Source organism: Amphibalanus amphitrite, unplaced genomic scaffold (assembly GCF_019059575.1).
Source record: "Amphibalanus amphitrite isolate SeventyFive unplaced genomic scaffold, NRLGWU_Aamphi_draft 000133F_arrow, whole genome shotgun sequence".
Classification (NCBI taxonomy): domain Eukaryota; kingdom Metazoa; phylum Arthropoda; class Thecostraca; order Balanomorpha; family Balanidae; genus Amphibalanus; species Amphibalanus amphitrite.
The window spans coordinates 406427-424386 of NW_024881628.1; the positions used below are offsets into that span (position 1 = coordinate 406427).

Genomic DNA, 17960 nt, shown 5'->3' on the forward strand with positions numbered 1-17960 from the left:
CCTAGGTTGAGGTGTGACACGTGGATTGGATTACCAGATCATGGCATTGAACAATTGCTTTTACGTCATGTCCTTTGTGCAATGTTCTTGATGTGATGTGTTCAATGAAGACTGAGACTGTTGAGTGCTGAATCAAAGACAGATATTTAAATACCCATTTGATGCCATATTGCTCATAGAAAATGGCATACATTGTTAATTGTGAAGATAAGCCTCTTCGGAAATCAAAACTTGGCCCTCCAGATGTATATCCTCAAGTGCCAAACCAGAAAGAGGTATGTATGGAATTAAATGTTTACTGGCTTACTTATTTACTGTTTTGGCTAACACTGCTTTCAGTTTACTTAGGCACCATGTTTTAAATTGTCATGCTTCTCTTTCTCATCATTCATTCTGTTCCAGCTTCCAATTGGCTGTTCACTTGTGCTTTGCTGGATTTAGATATTATTTTAAGTTGCAGTTTGATAGAGTGTGATTGTTATTTTTATCATATGATATTGACATGCATCAATGCCTTACATATTTGTTCTTTTCAGGATGAACTGACCTCAGTCAGTGTGAAACAAGGCTTCAATGCATCACCCTGCACCTCTGATGAGTATGGCTCTGCAAGAAGTTTCAACATCAACTCCAGTAAGGTAAAATATTCATGCCATATCAATATCAAAGCAGTATCAGTAGGCATGTTTGTAAAAACAAACAATGTTCATGTTGATTTGTCTGTGCTCTTCTGTTTTTGTTACTTATCCTAAACCTCTGATCATTAACCCGCGCCCCAGTGGCGGTCTCAGCCAACTTCGCCCTAGTGAGGGGGGGCATATGTTACCACCCACCTCTAACTAAAAAACTAAGAGGGCTAGAAAGACGCGGTAAAAAGCAGTCGATAGCTCTCAATGCGTACGCTTGAAAGTATTTCAGTCATTTTTCACCTTAGAGCAATATTGGGGTCACCAGAGGTCATCAAAGGTCAAAATTTGTCAATTGTCATTATATTTTTCAGAAAACATGCCACTATCTCAGGAACTATGGTAGCTAGAATAACGCAGAGAAAAGCAATCGATAGCTTTTGAACCCTTCTTTTGTAAAGGTCATTATCAATATTGACCTCAGGTCAACGGTTTAGCCTCCAGAGGGCAAAGACTCCAAAAATAGCTGGTTTTACGAAAAGTGTTTTTCGACAATAACTTTCGACTACAAAAAGCCACGACATTTCTATTGCCAGAATCGTATTCCCCTCGCCGAGACGCGTCGAATGAACTATAATTTGACCTTGAAAGGTCAACTTGAAAATTTGACCTCAGGTCAAGGTCATGACCTTACCGGAAAAGGTCATGTTGCATATCAGTCGATGCGTCTCAACAAGACAAACACAATGAGACCATCCCCAGCGTTCTATCTCTTTCCAATCGCGAGTTATTGGCAAAAAACTGTAGCCTCAAGTGACCTTGGATGACCTGTCTAGAGGCTATCAGTAAAAATGACACCTTGGTCATCACGAGTGGACTAAATCATTGTGATTCTGAAATATTTGGACTTCCGATGCGTACACACGGATCTAGAGGCTTTTTCATTTTTCTCCATTGACTTGTAATGGAAAGGTCACGCCACTGACCTGACCTTAGGTCACGGATATAAAAAATCCGAGATATACAAATTGTAGGCGCCCATAACAGCATGCAATACACCAAGTTTCAAACCTTTCTGACAAACACTGCAGGCTGGACATGATTGCAAACTTTTTTAGGCTTGGTCAGTTAACTTGACCTGGTGACCTGACCTGACATAACCTGGGGTCAAAAATTTCACACATTGTCCAAAATTGATGTACCAAAAGCTACCCCAAGCGGCGCGGCGCTACGCGCCGCGGTTTTTTATTCACACGCAAAAAACGCGACAGGGTGGTAACATATGCCCCCCCCCCCCCCCACTGGGGCGAAGGTTAATCATCATTCTCACTAGACCAGTGATGAGTGAGAAATGGCTCATCTGATGTTGAATAGCTTATTTATTATTAATTTGTGCACCATGACTCCTAAGGATACCAAAGCATCCTGGAGAGTGGAGCAGGTCCGTCAAGCACTGGTGTGTTCTCCAGCAGTCTCTCCCAGCTAAGAAGTGTTTCTGTCTGCCTATGCCCAAAGCTCAAACATTGGACTGATGATACCCACATGCCAGAGGAGAGCAGTCCAGATTCCTGGGCACATGCTGGCCTCTCGCATTCACCATTTTGATTATGGCTTATTGTGCTAGAAAACTTGAACTGACATGGGCCTGGCAGGTGTGAGGTATGGCTAAGAATATGTGGCTCAAATGACCCTGATCTGGTACCTAATTATATGCTGATATTCATTCATAGTTTTATCCCTCTTCAAACATCATTTTACCTATGGGGAACTGGTCATTATAAGTCTGTCATACTGCCCTCTTTGTGCCTGCTTCCATGATACCTGTCTCATTTTGGTACCAGCATGATATAAGCTTGACATTATAACCTTTCTTGTGTTGTCATATGTTGAGATACTTTTCTCTAAGTTCCATGTCAGGGAACTCCAAATAAAAAACTGAAATAGGAGGTTTCTTTTTGGTAGTATCGGTCTGGCTTACAGCCTAGACTGGCTACCTGTAAACTCACTATTTGATCAACTTTTTAGGTCAAAATTTTACATATATCCATAGCAGTTTCCAAGTTTCCGAGTTTCCACAACATGGGAACGCGAGAGTTCAGGCTAAAACTCTGCAAACATCTTCTGGCAAAACAACAAAACGAGTAGCGCGATGTACAAATGTGATGTGAGCTGAGTGTGTGTGCGTGAATGTGTGTGTTAGTTGTGCAACTGAATCCCGATGTTCCGTTTTTATGACATGTCAATCATAATAGCCATGTGTTCATGGACCGATTGCACGATGTAAATACATACATACATACTGTTACAACAGGTTTTACCGCCTAGAAGTGCAAAACACAAGTTAGCAGAAATGTCTCTCTAAATGGCAAAAAGACAGGATGGGCAATGTATGACTCATTTTGCCCAGCTTCTCACCCTCTCAACTGAGGTACGATTCCCCTAGGTGTATTAAGTTATATTAACCACCTCAGTAGCTTACTGCATTTAAAGATCACACCCTGTGACGTCCGTGGCACAGTTACTCTGGTGAAAGGGCAGTGGAATGTTAACTCCACTTCAGGCAATAATAACTTACTAAATTGATCTATTTGTTATCAATATAATTAAGCTGGTGTAACCACTACCTAATTATTAATGTTTCTGTTTCCCCAGATGCTGGAGAACTTCTCGGCGGTGCTTTTGAAGAAGATCGAGATCAACACACTCCCGGAGACTGGTAAAAAGAAACAGCCGATCTCCCACCGAGACAACTACTGGCCGGTACCCACCAGGCCCAAAGCGGCCGAGATATGGCTGAAGGACCTGGTGGGCAACAAACCGTTGACAGTGCTGGCCAAGAAGGTACCCATCTTCAACAAAAAGGACGAGATTCTGAGCAAGCTGTGCGACTACTCGGTGCCGACGGTGCGCGCCTGCTGGCTCATCAAGATGTCGTCGGCCTACTACATGGCCGTGGCCGAGACGAAGAACAAGTCGAAGCGGCAGCTGCCCGACCAGACCCAGGAGTGGACGCACACGTTGGAGCGGTTCCTGAAGGAGCAGCTGGCGCGCCTGGAGGAGCACTACTCGTGGACGCCGCCCGTGTCGGGCTTCTCGCCGCTGGGCGGCGGCTCGTCCGAGGAGCAGAAGGTGGCGCTGCGCCAGTGGCAGTACGGCACGCAGCTGGCCGGCGTCATGTACGAGCAGGGCCTGCTCGACCGAGAGACGTTCCTCGAGTGGGTGCTGGACGTGTTCCGGGCGCGCGCCCACGACGACGGCCTGCTGAAGCTGGTGGTGCCGCTGCTGCTGCAGTACGTCAGCGAGTTCACGCGCTCCGAGCTGCTGGCGCGCAAGCTGGCCTACTACTCGTGCAAGAAGCTCAACTACATGATCGCCGAGATGGAGGCGTCCGAAGGGCGGCCGCAGAGTCCGGTGTTTGGCGCGGAGGGCGGCGCTCCGCCGCCGCCGCCGGCGCAGCCCGTGCACAGCAACCCGCTGGTGGCCGCCTTCATCCGACTGGTCAACTGCAACTTCTACGAGAGCATCGTGTACGGTCTGAGCTCGGTGCTGCAGACGATCCTCTACAAGAACCCGACGGCGCTGGTGTGGAACTGTCTGGGCGACGGCAAGGGCGCACCGCCGAGCAGCTCTCCGCTGGGCGGCTCGCCGCTGGACCTGCTGCCGTGCCTGCCGTCGGGCCTGCCGCTGCCGCCGAGCGCCGCCAACGCCGAGTGGCGCCAGCGGCTGCGCCGGGTCGAGGACGACGTGCTGGAGCGGAGCCGCGCCTCGGACCTGCGCTGGTCCGTACAGACGGCCACCGAGCTGACGGTGGGCCGCGTGCTGGCCGCCCTGGACGCGCTCGACCAGCACAAGTGGCACCGCGCCGACGACGCCAACAGTTTCGACACGCTGTACGCGCGCATCTTTCCGCCGGCGAGCCGGGACGCGTCCGAGGGCGCGCCGTCGGACGACGCGATCGTTCAGCTGTTGTGCGAGTGGGCCGTGTCGGCGCAGCGGCTGGGCGAGCACCGAGCGCCGGCGGTGGCCATGCTGCTGGAGAAACGCCAGGCCGAGCTGACGGCGTCCGAGGGCGACGGCGACGACCGCGAGTCGGTGTGCTCGGGCTCGTACCCGGCTTACATCTACCAGAGCCTGTTGTTCCGCTTCCTGGACACGTCGGCGCCGGTGCTGGACTCGGTGGGTCTGGGCGGCCGCAGCCGGCCGGCGTTCGCCAGTCTGGTGCTGCTCTTTCTGGAGCTGACCCGACACGACGTGTTCTCGCACGACCAGTACCTACGAACGCTTATCTCGCGCGGCGAGCTGCGCACCAACCCGGCCAGTCCGGCCCAGTCGGCGGCCGCCTTCGCGCGTCCCGAGCACTACGACGACGACAAGCTGGACATTGACGACGACTTGGACAAGCTGGTGCAGCACATCAAGTCGACCAACGCCGACATGGACAACCCGGACAGTCCGCGAGAGGCGTTCTCGCTGGGCGGCGGTCACTCGGAGAAGCTGGAGGGGCGGAGGCGGAACCGACACCTGATTTACACCACTCACTTCCCGCTGCCGCAGGTAGGACGTTGGCACTGACGAGCAGGGAGATGGGAAATGGTCCGGAAATACGTCTTTTTTACTTTTGCTCAATCATGAAACGGTCATTTTCTTGTTCTCGTCAAGTAGTGTTATCTGTTCTGTGGTAAGTGGTTAAATGAATGCCCCAATTGCCCGGATGTCATTGGCATTGGTGCGTCATAGATTGTTACCATTCCTACTTCCATCTTTCTCTTCTATCGCAGACCGCAGTTAACGGTTCCCTTTCTCGGCAGGACGACGCGTACACAGACGACGACAAGCAGCGTCACATCCTGTTGTTCGGCGTCAAGCGGGCGCGTGATGAGGCGCGCCACGCCGTCAAAAAGACCAGCAAGGAGATCATGAAGCTGTTCGGGAAGAAGCTCTCGATCGACGTGTCCGAGGGCGGCAAGGTGAAGCGCCAGAGCCGCGGCGAGTTTCCGTTCGAGGCGGTGGTGCAGCGGTTCCAGGCGCTCTCGTTCTTCGACCAGCACCAGGTGACGCACCAGTGCGCCACCCAGGTGGTGGAGATGCTGGCCGCCTTCGCCGCCGGCAGCTCCAACTACCTGCCGGTGGTGGAGCACGTCAGCTTCCTGTTCGACCTGATGGAGCTGGCGATGAACATCCGGGACCTGCTCGACAGCTGCGTCAACATGCTGCGCGAACTGCCCGACGTGGAGGGACAGCTGCACAGCAAGAACTCGGTGCGCGCCGGCACGTTCGCCACCTCGATGGCGCTCTATATCGTCGGCGCGTGCCGGCGCTACCACAGCACCCTCATATGTGAGTACGCTATGGAACTGAACTAATGGAAGTCTGTTTTGATGCTGGAGAGTGGAGGGAACTGATTGGTGACGTATGTTGGCAATGGTTTTTGGGATTTGGTTTATTTCCTGTTTTGAAGGATACTTACTGTGCTTATCCTTCCTTTGACTATTTGTTCATTATGTGTCGTTGGCAGTATCGCAGGACCAGACGGCCTCCATCTTCGAAGGCCTCTGCAAGGTGGTGAAGCACGTGAGGAACCACACCGACTGCTCCTCCGCCGAGCGCTGCATCCTGGCGCACCTGGTGCACCTCTACAGCAACTGCAGCTTCCTCAAGTCCAAGCACTACGAGGCGCGCTTCGAGAGCTTCAGCAACGCCTACCAGAAGCTGAAGCAGCTGTTCAACACGCCGCTGAAGGCGAGCGGCGCGTCGTTCAGCCGCAACGCCGCCTTCATGGCCGAGTACCTGACGGCGCCGACGCGGCCCATCGAGCCGTCGGCGGTGCGAGCGCTCAACGAGAGCGGCGCCAACCGCTACAGCTTCGTGTGCAACGTGGTGATCGAGGCGTGCAGCACGGCCGACAGCGAGCGGCTCAACGACCTGGCCGTGCTGGCGGCCGAGGCGACGGCGCGCTGTAACGCCCTCTCGCCAGAGTGGCTCGGTGAGTGCCCGAGGGATAAATATTAACGTGGCATCTCTTTAACATTTTTCATAGCTTGGTAACTTTTAAAACAGTTGCTGCTGTGCTGCCTTTCACTGCGTGAAATTTTATTCCATTTGATGACCTTCGTTTCAATTTGGCTCGCATTTAATGCAACGGTAGACTTCATTCTTATTATGAGTCATGACATCTGCCCTCCTCGTCCTCTCGCAGACATGTTGTACGCGGCCAGCGGCCGCGGCTCTGACAGCTGGCTGGACGTTCTGGCGGCCGTGGACATGACTGCCGCCTCCACTCACCGCAGTCTGGCGCTCTTTATGACCGTGCTGGCCGCCCGGCACTGCATCTACATGGAGGACATCATTCGGTTCGGCGCCGAGTGTCTCATCAGTGAGTGACGCCGGCGGGCCGGGGCGGGACTGTTGGAAGCGTTGAGCCGAAATAGTTTGTATCATTGCTGCATCTTAAAATCCTTGATAGGCCTTTGGTACTATTGCTGGAGGGAGCTTTTTGTGATGGGATAATTATTCCTTGGGATGTAGATGAACGCAGTATTCTTTATGCACCGTTTCTTCAACTGAAGCTGTGAGGCAGATGTGTTCGCATCATATTCTCTCACTGCTCCAGCTGCGCACCGCCGGTGTCTCCTCAGTGTACCCCTGTTTCCTGGCAGGTAAGCGAGAGCCGGGCGCTCGTCTGATGCTACGGCTGTTTGGCCACCTGTGGATCTCCTCGGAGCAGCCGCAGCCCAGCTGGTACGACACGACCGCCGGCGGCACGGTGCCCTCGGACGGACAGCCGTGCAGCCTCAAGTACAGCTGCGACAGGCACCTGCTGATGGCCACCCAGGACAACCTGCTCGTGCCGGCGCTGCTTTTCGGTCTCAAGGTCCGTGGACAAACCCCGCTGGATGAATAAGATGTCATATCGTCTTTTGAGTAACGTTCCGTTTGTTTGTCGGGGTGTACCACTCGTTTCCGCATAGTATGATTAAATTATGTTTGAAATCATTTATATGGCGCAAGAAAGAGTCATAGCTTTGCGCTTTTTGTGCTAAATGATACTGTATATCTTCAATGCTATCGTAGCACACATTAACCCGCGCCGGGCCGGTGCTCTGAGATTCCGTGCCGGGCCGGGGGGGGTGTCTGAACACCCCCCCCCCTTCTAACTCGGCTCCTGGGCCACGTAGCGACACGCGGTAAGCGGCAATCGAAAGAACGTCCAAAATAAAGACGAAAACACCTGGTCATTTTTTGGGTCAGGTCAAAGGTCAGGTCACCAGAGGTCACCAAAGGTAAAATGTTGACTGTTTCAACATTTTGGAAACTGCCAACGGCTATCTCGGGAACTGATAGAGCTACAGCGCCGAGGAAAAGCGCATTCGATAGCCCTTTTGCAGACCTTTCTGAGTAATGTTCTCAGGTTTTCAACGGTTTAGCCTCCAGAGGGCAAAAACTCCAAAAATGGCCGTTTTTACGAAAAGCATTTTTTTCGGCAATCACTATTGACTCAAAAGAGCCATGACATTACTTTTGCCAGCATCGTGTTCCTCTCGTCGAGACGCGTCGAATGAACTATAAGTTGACCTTGAAAGGTCATCTTGAAAATTTGACCGCAGGTCAAGGTCATGACCTGACCGGAAAAGGTCATGTTGCATATCAGTCGATCCGCAACGTCGAGCCAAACACATCTAAGGCGTTTTCAGGGCTCTATCACGCCTCTATCAGAAGTTATGAGCGAAAAACTGTTACATTATGTTCTTGACCTGAGATGACCTCGGGGACATAACGAGGGGTCACAGTTGCCATTTTCCGGTTCAGTGTGTCCATTTTACCTACATCTCGATGTTTGAGGGTGTCTAGAATAGCGTTCGTGCAAAACAGACGCTTTTCAATTTTCTCCCATTGACTTATAATGGGGAGGCCGCAAAATTGACCTGACCTTAGGTCACCGATATCAAAATTCCGAGACACATTTTATAGATAATGTTGCTCTAATCAAACGCTGAAAGTTTCCAGGCATTCGATCAATCGGTGTAGCTAGGACGGGCATTCTTTTTTTTCTAAGGTGAAGTCACTTGGCGTGACCTGGTGACCTGACCTAAGGCGACCTGAGTCTGAAATTTTCACAACATGTGCGGAAAAGATTCACGAACAGGTGTGCGCGCCGCCGTTTTTTAGAAATCTGCGAAAAACCGCAGGGGAGGGGTGTGTTCAAACACCCCCCCCCCCCGGCCCGGCGCGGGTTAAGAATAATGCGCTATTCTGGAAAAATTATTTTGGTTAACAATGGAAGTATTCTTTGCTCTTTTCTCAGCAAAGTTTGTGCGCACTTCTTCATGGCAATCATGTTAAAATAATGGGATAAAATATGTACGACGATTAACAATCACTGATTTGTACACCGCTAATCCTTCAGCTCGCTTACCTAACACCGTAAAACTTTCGGCTCAACAGTAACTTGTGTTGGCTGTGCCATGAGTATTTGACAATGCTTTGTGCGCTTTCTAGGCGATTATCTTCCTGGTGGATCCCACCGTGGGTGACGGCTCCGGCCGCCCGGAGGGCAAGGGCGGCAGCGGTGAACTGAGCATCAGCGCCATCTTGGGCACCTCGGACCACCACGGCGAGCCAGACGATATCGGGTACGGACGGTGGTTGGCCGGGGGACAGGGGTGCTGGCACTTGAACTGGGCTGGGTGATGGCACTTCTGTCAGAGTATTGACGCAAGTGCATCGGTTTTCGATTTAACTTTTTGTTAAAGGTATATGCGTAGTGAAATACTCAGTATTTAAATACCTTACTTTTCCCTCCATGTTGCCTGTCGTTGACCTCTGCCGGTGACCTTATTAGACATAATATGACCTATGTATGTAACCATAGCTGACCCGTGCCCCTCGGCAGCCGGTCGTCGTCGTGCCTGAACAAGGCCGGCCTGTCCGAGTTCGCTCGTCACATGCTGAAGCAGATCTGCGGCCAGCCGTGGGTGCGTGAGAAGCTGCTCAGCTCGCCGGACGAGATCGTGTCCATGGAGAAGACGCACCCGGCCGAGTGGGACGACATTGGCCTGATGGACCGGGTACTGTCACCCGAGCAGGTCGGTCCGAGAGGCGGGGTGCCCGGCTGGGCTGGTGATCTGATCGGAAGCCAACATCGCTCTGATCTTCTTCCACCAATGTTTTTCCATGAAAACAGAATATTTTAAAAATGTGATATATTTGACTTGAAGTTGCAGTTACACCGATGTCCTACTTATCACAAAAAGTGTACACATTTACGCCCCACGCCTTGACCATCTAATTGGCTATGACGCGACACCCCCCAACTTAAAAAAAAAAAAACATTTCATATTCCATTTGTTTTACATAATGTCCACCAGCAGCAGCTAATGTTCCACGCCATTCCACCAGGCGCGCCGGCTGTTCCACATGATCGTCCACCCGGACAACCACGCCTTCTACGTGGACGACTCGCCGGGCGACCGACAGGTGTGCAGTCGCATACTGGAGACGCTCGACCAGTGGACCATGCGCGTGGCGCTGCTGGACCTGCGTCTGCTCTACCAGCAGGCCAAGCTGAGCACCGAGAGGCACAGTCAGTGGCTGCACACGCTGGCCAAGGCAACCATAGACGCATTCCAAGGAGGGGAAGGGTCGCAACGAATACATAGCAGGTGAGTGATACAACTTCTTTTGGTAAGAAGTGCCTCATAATTTGTGATGTCGCCCGCGGCTCTTGTCTGCCCAGTCCTGTCCCGTTTGAACCGTCGCTCCTCTAAGAAGCTGTCTCCCCCTTCCCTCCCCAGCGCCGGCGGCGACGAGCGGCCGTCGTTCGTGTGGCTGGTCCCGCCGCTGGTAGCCAAGCTGCCGGCCGACGCGCAGGCCTGCATCCTCCAGGCGGCCACCCAGGTGCTCGAGTCGGCCGGCTGGGTCAAGAAGAGCTCCTCGCAGGCCGGCGGCGGCTCGGGCGCCGGGTCGGCCGGTCCGCCGACGCCGCCTCCGGGCCCGTCGGCCCACCAGCCGTTCAAGCAGCTGGTGCTGAGCTGTGTGCGCGGCCAGGAGGAGCAGCGAGACGACCTGGTGTCGTCGCTGCAGGTCCAGTTCCAGCAGTTCATCAGCAGGGACGGAAAGGACGTGAGTGACGCGGTGAACTGATAAAAGAAGGCTGGTTGGAGCGAGAAGTAAATGAACGCTACTTTGTGTGGTTCCGCTGAGCAGTAGCCATTTTAGGATTTTAAAAGCTGGAGCGTTCCTATATCACATTTCGTGTTTCTCTTCTTCGAAGCTGATTTGGCGAGATTGTTTGTCACTTTCAGTTATCATGTTTGGTTGTATCATTGCTGTCTCCTCGTTTCAGGAGCCGAAAGATAAGGATGAGAAGAGGAAAACAGCCGACAATAATAAGGTGAACTAAAACACCTAACACTTGGCTCTGTAATATTCTTACTTGCGGATTTAACCTGGTTTGCAATAGCAGCAGCTATTGACATTAACTTTTTTACGGTGAAGTCACTGTCCCGCCTGCGGTATGGTCCCACGATCACCACCATGGTCCCACGATCACCCCCCCCCCCATTCATTTCCTGTCTCCTCCCGCCGCAGAAGGAGACTGTGTTTCCGGACGAGAACAAGACGGGTGCGCACGTGCACAGCGCGCTGCACCTGCGGTTCAGTCTGCTGGGCGGTGTGTTCGACGCCATCCAGCGGGGTAACCTGAGCATGACCGACACCTGGGTGCTGCTGCTCGCTCAGCTGGTCACCAACGGCGTGGTCACGCTGTACAACAACAGGTCGGTGGCCGACCCGGGGAGGGGGGCGAGATGGGAGCGGTGGGCGGATTTGGGATGGACGGAAGTGTGGAAGACTGCTGGCCTGGTCGAGATTGAGATTAGGTTGGGTTATTTGTAATGTCGCTCTTTCAACTGAACATTACGCGTACCACCGTGTTGGACATGATAACTCTGACGTCACTATATTATGTCCCACAGTGACTTGTGCACTACCGTGTTGGACATGATGGCTATGACGTCACTATATTATGTCCCACAGTGACTTGTACACCACCGTGTTGGACATGGTAGGTATGACGTCACTATATTATGTCCCACAGTGACTTGTACACCACCGTGCTGGACATGGTGGGTATGACGTCACTATATTATGTCCCACAGTGACTTGTACAGTATGTCTAAAAAGAATGTACCGTCGCCACTACGTGGCGCTGGTGTCGCGAGCCGGTAGTTGGCTGAATCCGCACCAGACCACACATTCCCAAGCGCTAGGTGACAGCTGCGCAGCGGCCGGTAGTAGCGTAAGCCCGAACCTTCGTGACACGACCCCGGGGGGAGGGGAGCATTCCGGTCTAGGGGTAAGATACTTGCCTCTAGATTCGGCCATCCGGGTTCGATTCCCGGGCGATGCACGTGGCATTGCCGCTACCTGACCGCTTGGAACAGCGTGAGAGTTCCGGTTAGCACCTTGGTCCACTGGATGTGGTGCTTAACCCAAACCAACCAACCAACCGACCCCGGGGGGGGGGGGCGGGGGAGGGAGAGAGGGAGGGGAGCGGGCGGGGCAGCGCGTGCAGGGAGGGGTACTCCGGCAAGCTGGCAGTTGTCGCGGCCAAAGGTCAAGGGGTCACACACCAAGCGAACGGACGCTGATGTGGGTTCGTGGGGATCGTGAACTTGTGTGTGGTAGGTGCGTCTTGCGATGCACGGGTGATACGCCATGGGTCTAAGCCAAATGATTCGGGGGAGAGCTGAAGAAAAATACCTGGTCAACTACGGCGAATAATGTCGCTGAAAAATGGAAAGTATGGGTCAATGCAAGCCTTCATGACTATAAACTTTTCTGAGGGCGCAAAAGCCAGCATTGAATAACGACATCCGGATCGAAATTAGCAATGATTTATAATTACATGCCGAAGTAATAGCGCTGCAAAACCCACCTAGTAAATTGTCAAGTCGGATTCATACCGACTTGAATTAAACTATCCGAAATTAAATTGTATATAAGATCTCTATGATTTGACCAGCTTCGTGACCTGACGGGCTATGACCTGACCTTGACCCGAGGTTAACACCTTAACTTGATCTCACCCGAAGAAAAAGTATACCATTCGACACGCCTGAGCTAGACAAACACGATGCTGCTAAAATCGCGGATCTGCGATCATGTTTAGCGAAGTTATTTACCAAACACCGAACCTGTGCCTTGGGCCACTTGACCTAACCTCAGAAGTCATCGGCTGATCCTAGTCCTTAAAATCGGAGACCAATCGCTGCATTTCGTAACGACGCGCACGATCGTTTCTTTCGTGAGGCTCTAGCTCATTAAGGGGCGAATCGGCAAAGGGGGTTGTTCCCTCACTTCCAACCCCCCAACGCCCCCTCGGTATTCAGAAAACCAGTCCGGTGAGGGTTAAAACGTTGCTCCTGAACGAGGAAGAAATGTAAAAGTCAAAGCTCTATAGACGTCCTGTAAAAGTGGCCATAATAAATAAATTGGTAAGAGATAAGATGCTTTTTAAACGACTTCCTCATATCAAATCGGGTGCTGGGACCAATCTTATAAACGCTTTAGAATGGACAGGGCGTCACTGGCTAAAGTTTGGGTGCTGGAAACGGCTATTAAATGCAAAATGGTTTTCATGCATTTCAGTCAATTGTATATTGACGGTCCCAGTGGCCGAGCTAAAAAAAGTTTGGTAGTGTTTTGCATCTTTTACGCCCTAAGAAACTACACCATCTATTGAAGTGGGCGGGCTTATTTGAATGGGAGGGCGCATTATGCGTCAATCGTGTGCTTTCGTTTGTTTTGGACTGTATTTTACGACATCCACTGCTGGTATCACTATTAATATTATCTAATGCCGTGAATACGACAGCATTCCATTTATAAGATTGGGCCAATGGAGTCGCGCCCTGCGAGCTCGGTTTTCCGCTCGGCCGCTACGGGCCGAGGAAGTCGGTCTTCGCCTGAGGGCAGGACGGAGGTCAGCGAGGGAGCGCGGGGTCAGCCAGGTATCGCCCAGTGCCGAGCGGATGCCGCTCCCTCCCCTCTCTTCCCCTCTTCTCCCCTCCCCACCTCTGTATAGATGGGGAGGGACCGAACTGCCAATGACATGCGAGCGGTCAAGGCCGCTCGCGCGGCAGCGACCCTGGCGGCCGGGTGCCGCAACTGGGATTCAGCCAAGTTACCGATTCGCCTCCTGTGGGAGAGCCAAACCAGGGGACATACTTTTTAGACATACTGTACACCACCGTGTTGGACATGATGGCTCTGACGTCACTATATTATGTCTTACAGTGACTTGTACACCACCGTATTGGACATGATGACTGACGTCACTATATTATGTCCCACAGTGACTTGTACACCACCGTGTTGGACATGGTAGGTATGACGTCACTATATTATGTCCCACAGTGACTTGTACACCACCGTGTTGGACATGGTGGCTCTGACGTCACTATATTATGTCTCACAGTGACTTGTACACCACCGTATTGGACATGATGACTGACGTCACTATATTATGCCCCACAGTGACTTGTACACCACCGTGTTGGACATGATGGCTCTGACGTCACTATATTATGTCCCACAGTGACTTGTACACCACCGTGTTGGACATGGTAGGTATGACGTCACTATATTATGTCCCACAGTGACTTGTACACCACCGTGTTGGACATGGTGGCTCTGACGTCACTATATTATGTCTCACAGTGACTTGTACACCACCGTATTGGACATGATGACTGACGTCACTATATTATGTCCCACAGTGACTTGTACACCACCGTGTTGGACATGATGACTGACGTCACTATATTATGTCCCACAGTGACTTGTACACCACCGTGTTGGACATGATGGCTCTGACGTCACTATATTATGTCCCACAGTGACTTGTACACCACCATGTTGGACATGGTAGGTATGACGTCACTATATTATGTCCCACAGTGACTTGTACACCACCATGTTGGACATAGTGGCTCTGACGTCACTATATTATGTCTCACAGTGACTTGTACACCACCGTGTTGGACATGGTAGGTATGACGTCACTATATTATGTCCCACAGTGACTTGTACACCACCGTGTTGGACATGGTGGCTCTGACGTCACTATATTATGTCTCACAGTGACTTGTACACCACCGTATTGGACATGATGACTGACGTCACTATATTATGTCCCACAGTGACCTGTACACCACCGTGTTGGACATGGTGGCCACGCTGATCCACTCTGCCGTCGTTGGGGACGCGCAGGCCGAGAAACCGGAGGAGAACAAGCGACACTACCAGACGCTCGCCAAAAAACTGCGAAAGGTGCGTCCTGTCGGCACTTGATATCAGTTATCACATCAACATGTGATCAATCTTTTACTGTGTCCAATATCCACATTTGACCGTCCCTGACCCGTGTGTTCTCAGGAGCTGGGAGACCGTCGCGGCGTGTCCATCCAGTACCTGCGACAGTTCCTGCCCATCCCAAAGAAGACCGTGGAGGTCGTCAACTGTGAGCTCAAGTCGGCGCCGCCGCCGGGCTTCGAGAGCTTCGAGAAAAGACGGGTGAGACGCTGAGCGAGCCGGAATGACTGAAGGGGACGTGACACGGGGGATCAATACTCAGTTGTGGCATACAACTAGAGTTGGCGTGGGCTGGACTGGGGAGTGATTAGAGGGTCGGAGACAGAAGACGGGAGAGTAACCCGAGGAAGGCTCCCAATGAACAGCCATGGTATGTTGGAATCTCTGCCGCCGTCTTGTCAGCGCTGTGACCCGCCGGCTCCGTCTGACGACTGAGTTCGCCGCCCTGACCGGTGGTGTCGTGCCGCGCGCAGGGTCTGATCCTGGTGGACAAACAGAAGGTGTCTCCGTGGGACCTGCTCGAGGGACACCGCAACCCGGCGCCCCTCAGCTGGTCCTGGTTCGGCGCCATCCGACTCGAGCGCACCATCAGCAAGTACGAGGAGGTCTTCAAAATGATGAGGTCAGTAATTTAGCCGCGTATGTGTGTATTCGTTTTACTGTTTTATGTTCATTCTCATTCGAGGCATCAGTCATATCTTGGTCCGAACTGTATGGCACCGGGACTCTATTTACCTCCTATCTGCTCTTGGCCAGGTTCCACCAGCACCAGGCGATGATCAAGTCTGACACGTACTACCTGGAACGGCCGCCCCTGCCGCCCGAGGAGCTGGAACCCATTCCAGAGAAACAGGTACGCCGGGACGGACACAGGGCACGGGGGTGCCGGTATTGGAGGTAGGGAAAGGAAGCCATGGGGTAGGACGATGGAATGAGGCTAGTTTTGGAGGCAGTGATGTTCAGTGCCATAGACTTATCCAGGTCTAGCAGTAATTATTAACGTCTAGTGTCAACGATGCAAACACACGTAGCGTAGTGTCGGGTCACAAAACAGTAGCTCTTTTTTCAGTTTCTACTTTCTATTAGAGTGGAAGCCCGGGCAGGCCTTAATATGACAGCTTGCCCCGGCATTGTTAGCGACTAGCGAGGTGTGTCATCTGTACCAATTGTATGCCAGACAGCTAGTTTAACTAGCTATAATAGCTTCGTTAACTATCCGCAGTCAGCTGATATTTAATACGCACATCGCAGTAACCCTAGTGTAGCGTATGTAATGAAGCTAATGTCTCTTTTGCTTAAATAGCTCACGTCTGTAGTGCATAAATAATATCTTGTTAAAGACACGGACTAGCAATATTATTGTTGGTTAGTGTCTCTAGTTCAGTCGAAGGCATAGTTCGTTTGGGTTTAGAAAGACATAACGGTATTGAAACCGTTCAAACTTCAAATGTGACTTTTTCCATCAGGTCTTTCCTCCCAAGCCGCAGGTATTTGGTGTAGTCTAAATGTGTGTGTCCCTAATGGTCACTTTTTACAGTGCTGTGACACAAATAAGTCATTTGTGATTTAGAGGTCCAGCTTCGCTTCATGGCTTTGCTTCGCTTGCCCTTCTGCTTGAGATGGCGACTATGTTTTATGCTCACTGGATACGATGCTAAATACGATGTCCACAGGGACGCTGCATTGCATTCATTCTTTATTATAGTTTATTTTTCAGCACGGGGCTGACAAGACTTTCTACTTATTAAGAAAAAAAAAATATTCAGGCCGCAGTAATCGCGAGTTTGAAACTTTTTCGTGCCTTTCAATGTCTATAACAATTTCTCGTGGCAATTGTTCCTGAAAGTTTTCCGCTGTTGCTCTACTCTATCCCATGTTTATTGTGGTCAAAGCACCTACACATTTCTCGACTGGAGTTTTTCTTTTCAACATTTCCCAGGCACGTTTCTCAACATTTCTCAATGGCATTTCAACTAACATGGGCAAGTTTCGACGAAGTCAATATCTCTTGGGCGTTCCATGACTCATCTCTTTATAAATTGACTCGTTTTTGTGTCGTCCACAAACGCGTTGCATGCCTCACCGTCTCGCCTGCTGCCCGTGACCTCACATGACGTCATGTATGACGTCATGTATGTGTGTAGTCGCGCCGTCCAACCCCCGCGTCTGACCCGCAGAAAGAGGAGACCAAAGTGGCAGAGGTGCCCAGCTGCGACTCGCCGCGGGGCGGTGCCAAAAGAGCGCGCGGCAGCGGAACGCGCAAAAAGCGCGAGCGCGCCAACCGGCAGCTCAGCAACTCAGGCATCATGGCGCCGCGCATGAACACGGTGAGCGCCGTCATCTTGGCCGCCGCTGGGCTGAGGATTGTGGCTTGACATTGAGCTAGCTTTCTGAGACGATGAGCTTGTTCGCCGCTGCGTGCCGCTATTTGGCGTGAGTCGCACCGCCGGGGACGTTCAGTCAGCATTGTGTCCTGTCTAGGCTCGTGTAGTAGCTCCCCATCCCGTGCCATTGACCCCACAGTTGATCGATATGTTGTCTTCGGCCTGTGTCGCCAGCCGCCGATGCCTGGCATGGCTCAGTACGGTCCTGGCGGCGGCATGTACGCGGCCGAGCAGCAGTGGTTCCCGCCTCAGCAGGGGCCGCAGGGACCGCCGGCGCCCTACTACCACCAGCAGCAGGCCATCGGCGCAGGTGAGCTCCGGGCGACAGCCATCACTGCAGAGCTGTGATGAATCATGTGTATCCTGAGAAATTGTCGCCCATAGGACTAAATTAAGTTTTTGAGCCGCTTCCACAGCAAACAGTCGTGTAAATTGCATCTCGTATTCTTTCTGCCGTGAGTCCTGATGGCGCACCACTGAAAACCCGTCCCTGGTTGGTCACGGCTAGACTACGGAGTGTTGATCTTGGCTCTCCGGTCCCGTGATGACCTGACCTGACCTGACCTAACCTCTCGTC

General features: G+C 52.0%; 1 protein-coding gene across 3 annotated transcripts in view; it reads left to right on the forward strand.

Moving 5' to 3' along the window:
* LOC122382084 (mediator of RNA polymerase II transcription subunit 12-like) overlaps window positions 1-17960 on the forward strand; it is a 21237-nt gene continuing 3277 nt past the window's right edge. For 2 of the 3 annotated variants that reach the window (XM_043367003.1, XM_043367002.1), the window contains exons 1-19: window positions 1-275; window positions 537-638; window positions 3279-5180; window positions 5435-5963; window positions 6142-6609; window positions 6823-6999; window positions 7283-7497; window positions 9123-9256; window positions 9517-9709; window positions 10023-10285; window positions 10418-10745; window positions 10969-11016; window positions 11214-11401; window positions 14828-14957; window positions 15063-15200; window positions 15473-15621; window positions 15756-15852; window positions 17177-17326; window positions 17558-17693. In XM_043367003.1, the coding sequence (XP_043222938.1) occupies window positions 183-275; window positions 537-638; window positions 3279-5180; window positions 5435-5963; window positions 6142-6609; window positions 6823-6999; window positions 7283-7497; window positions 9123-9256; window positions 9517-9709; window positions 10023-10285; window positions 10418-10745; window positions 10969-11016; window positions 11214-11401; window positions 14828-14957; window positions 15063-15200; window positions 15473-15621; window positions 15756-15852; window positions 17177-17326; window positions 17558-17693 (5440 nt within the window). In that variant the 5' untranslated portion in view covers window positions 1-182. The remainder of the gene's footprint in view (window positions 276-536; window positions 639-3278; window positions 5181-5434; window positions 5964-6141; window positions 6610-6822; window positions 7000-7282; window positions 7498-9122; window positions 9257-9516; window positions 9710-10022; window positions 10286-10417; window positions 10746-10968; window positions 11017-11213; window positions 11402-14827; window positions 14958-15062; window positions 15201-15472; window positions 15622-15755; window positions 15853-17176; window positions 17327-17557; window positions 17694-17960) is intronic. The other variant, XM_043367001.1, reaches the window with a different exon arrangement.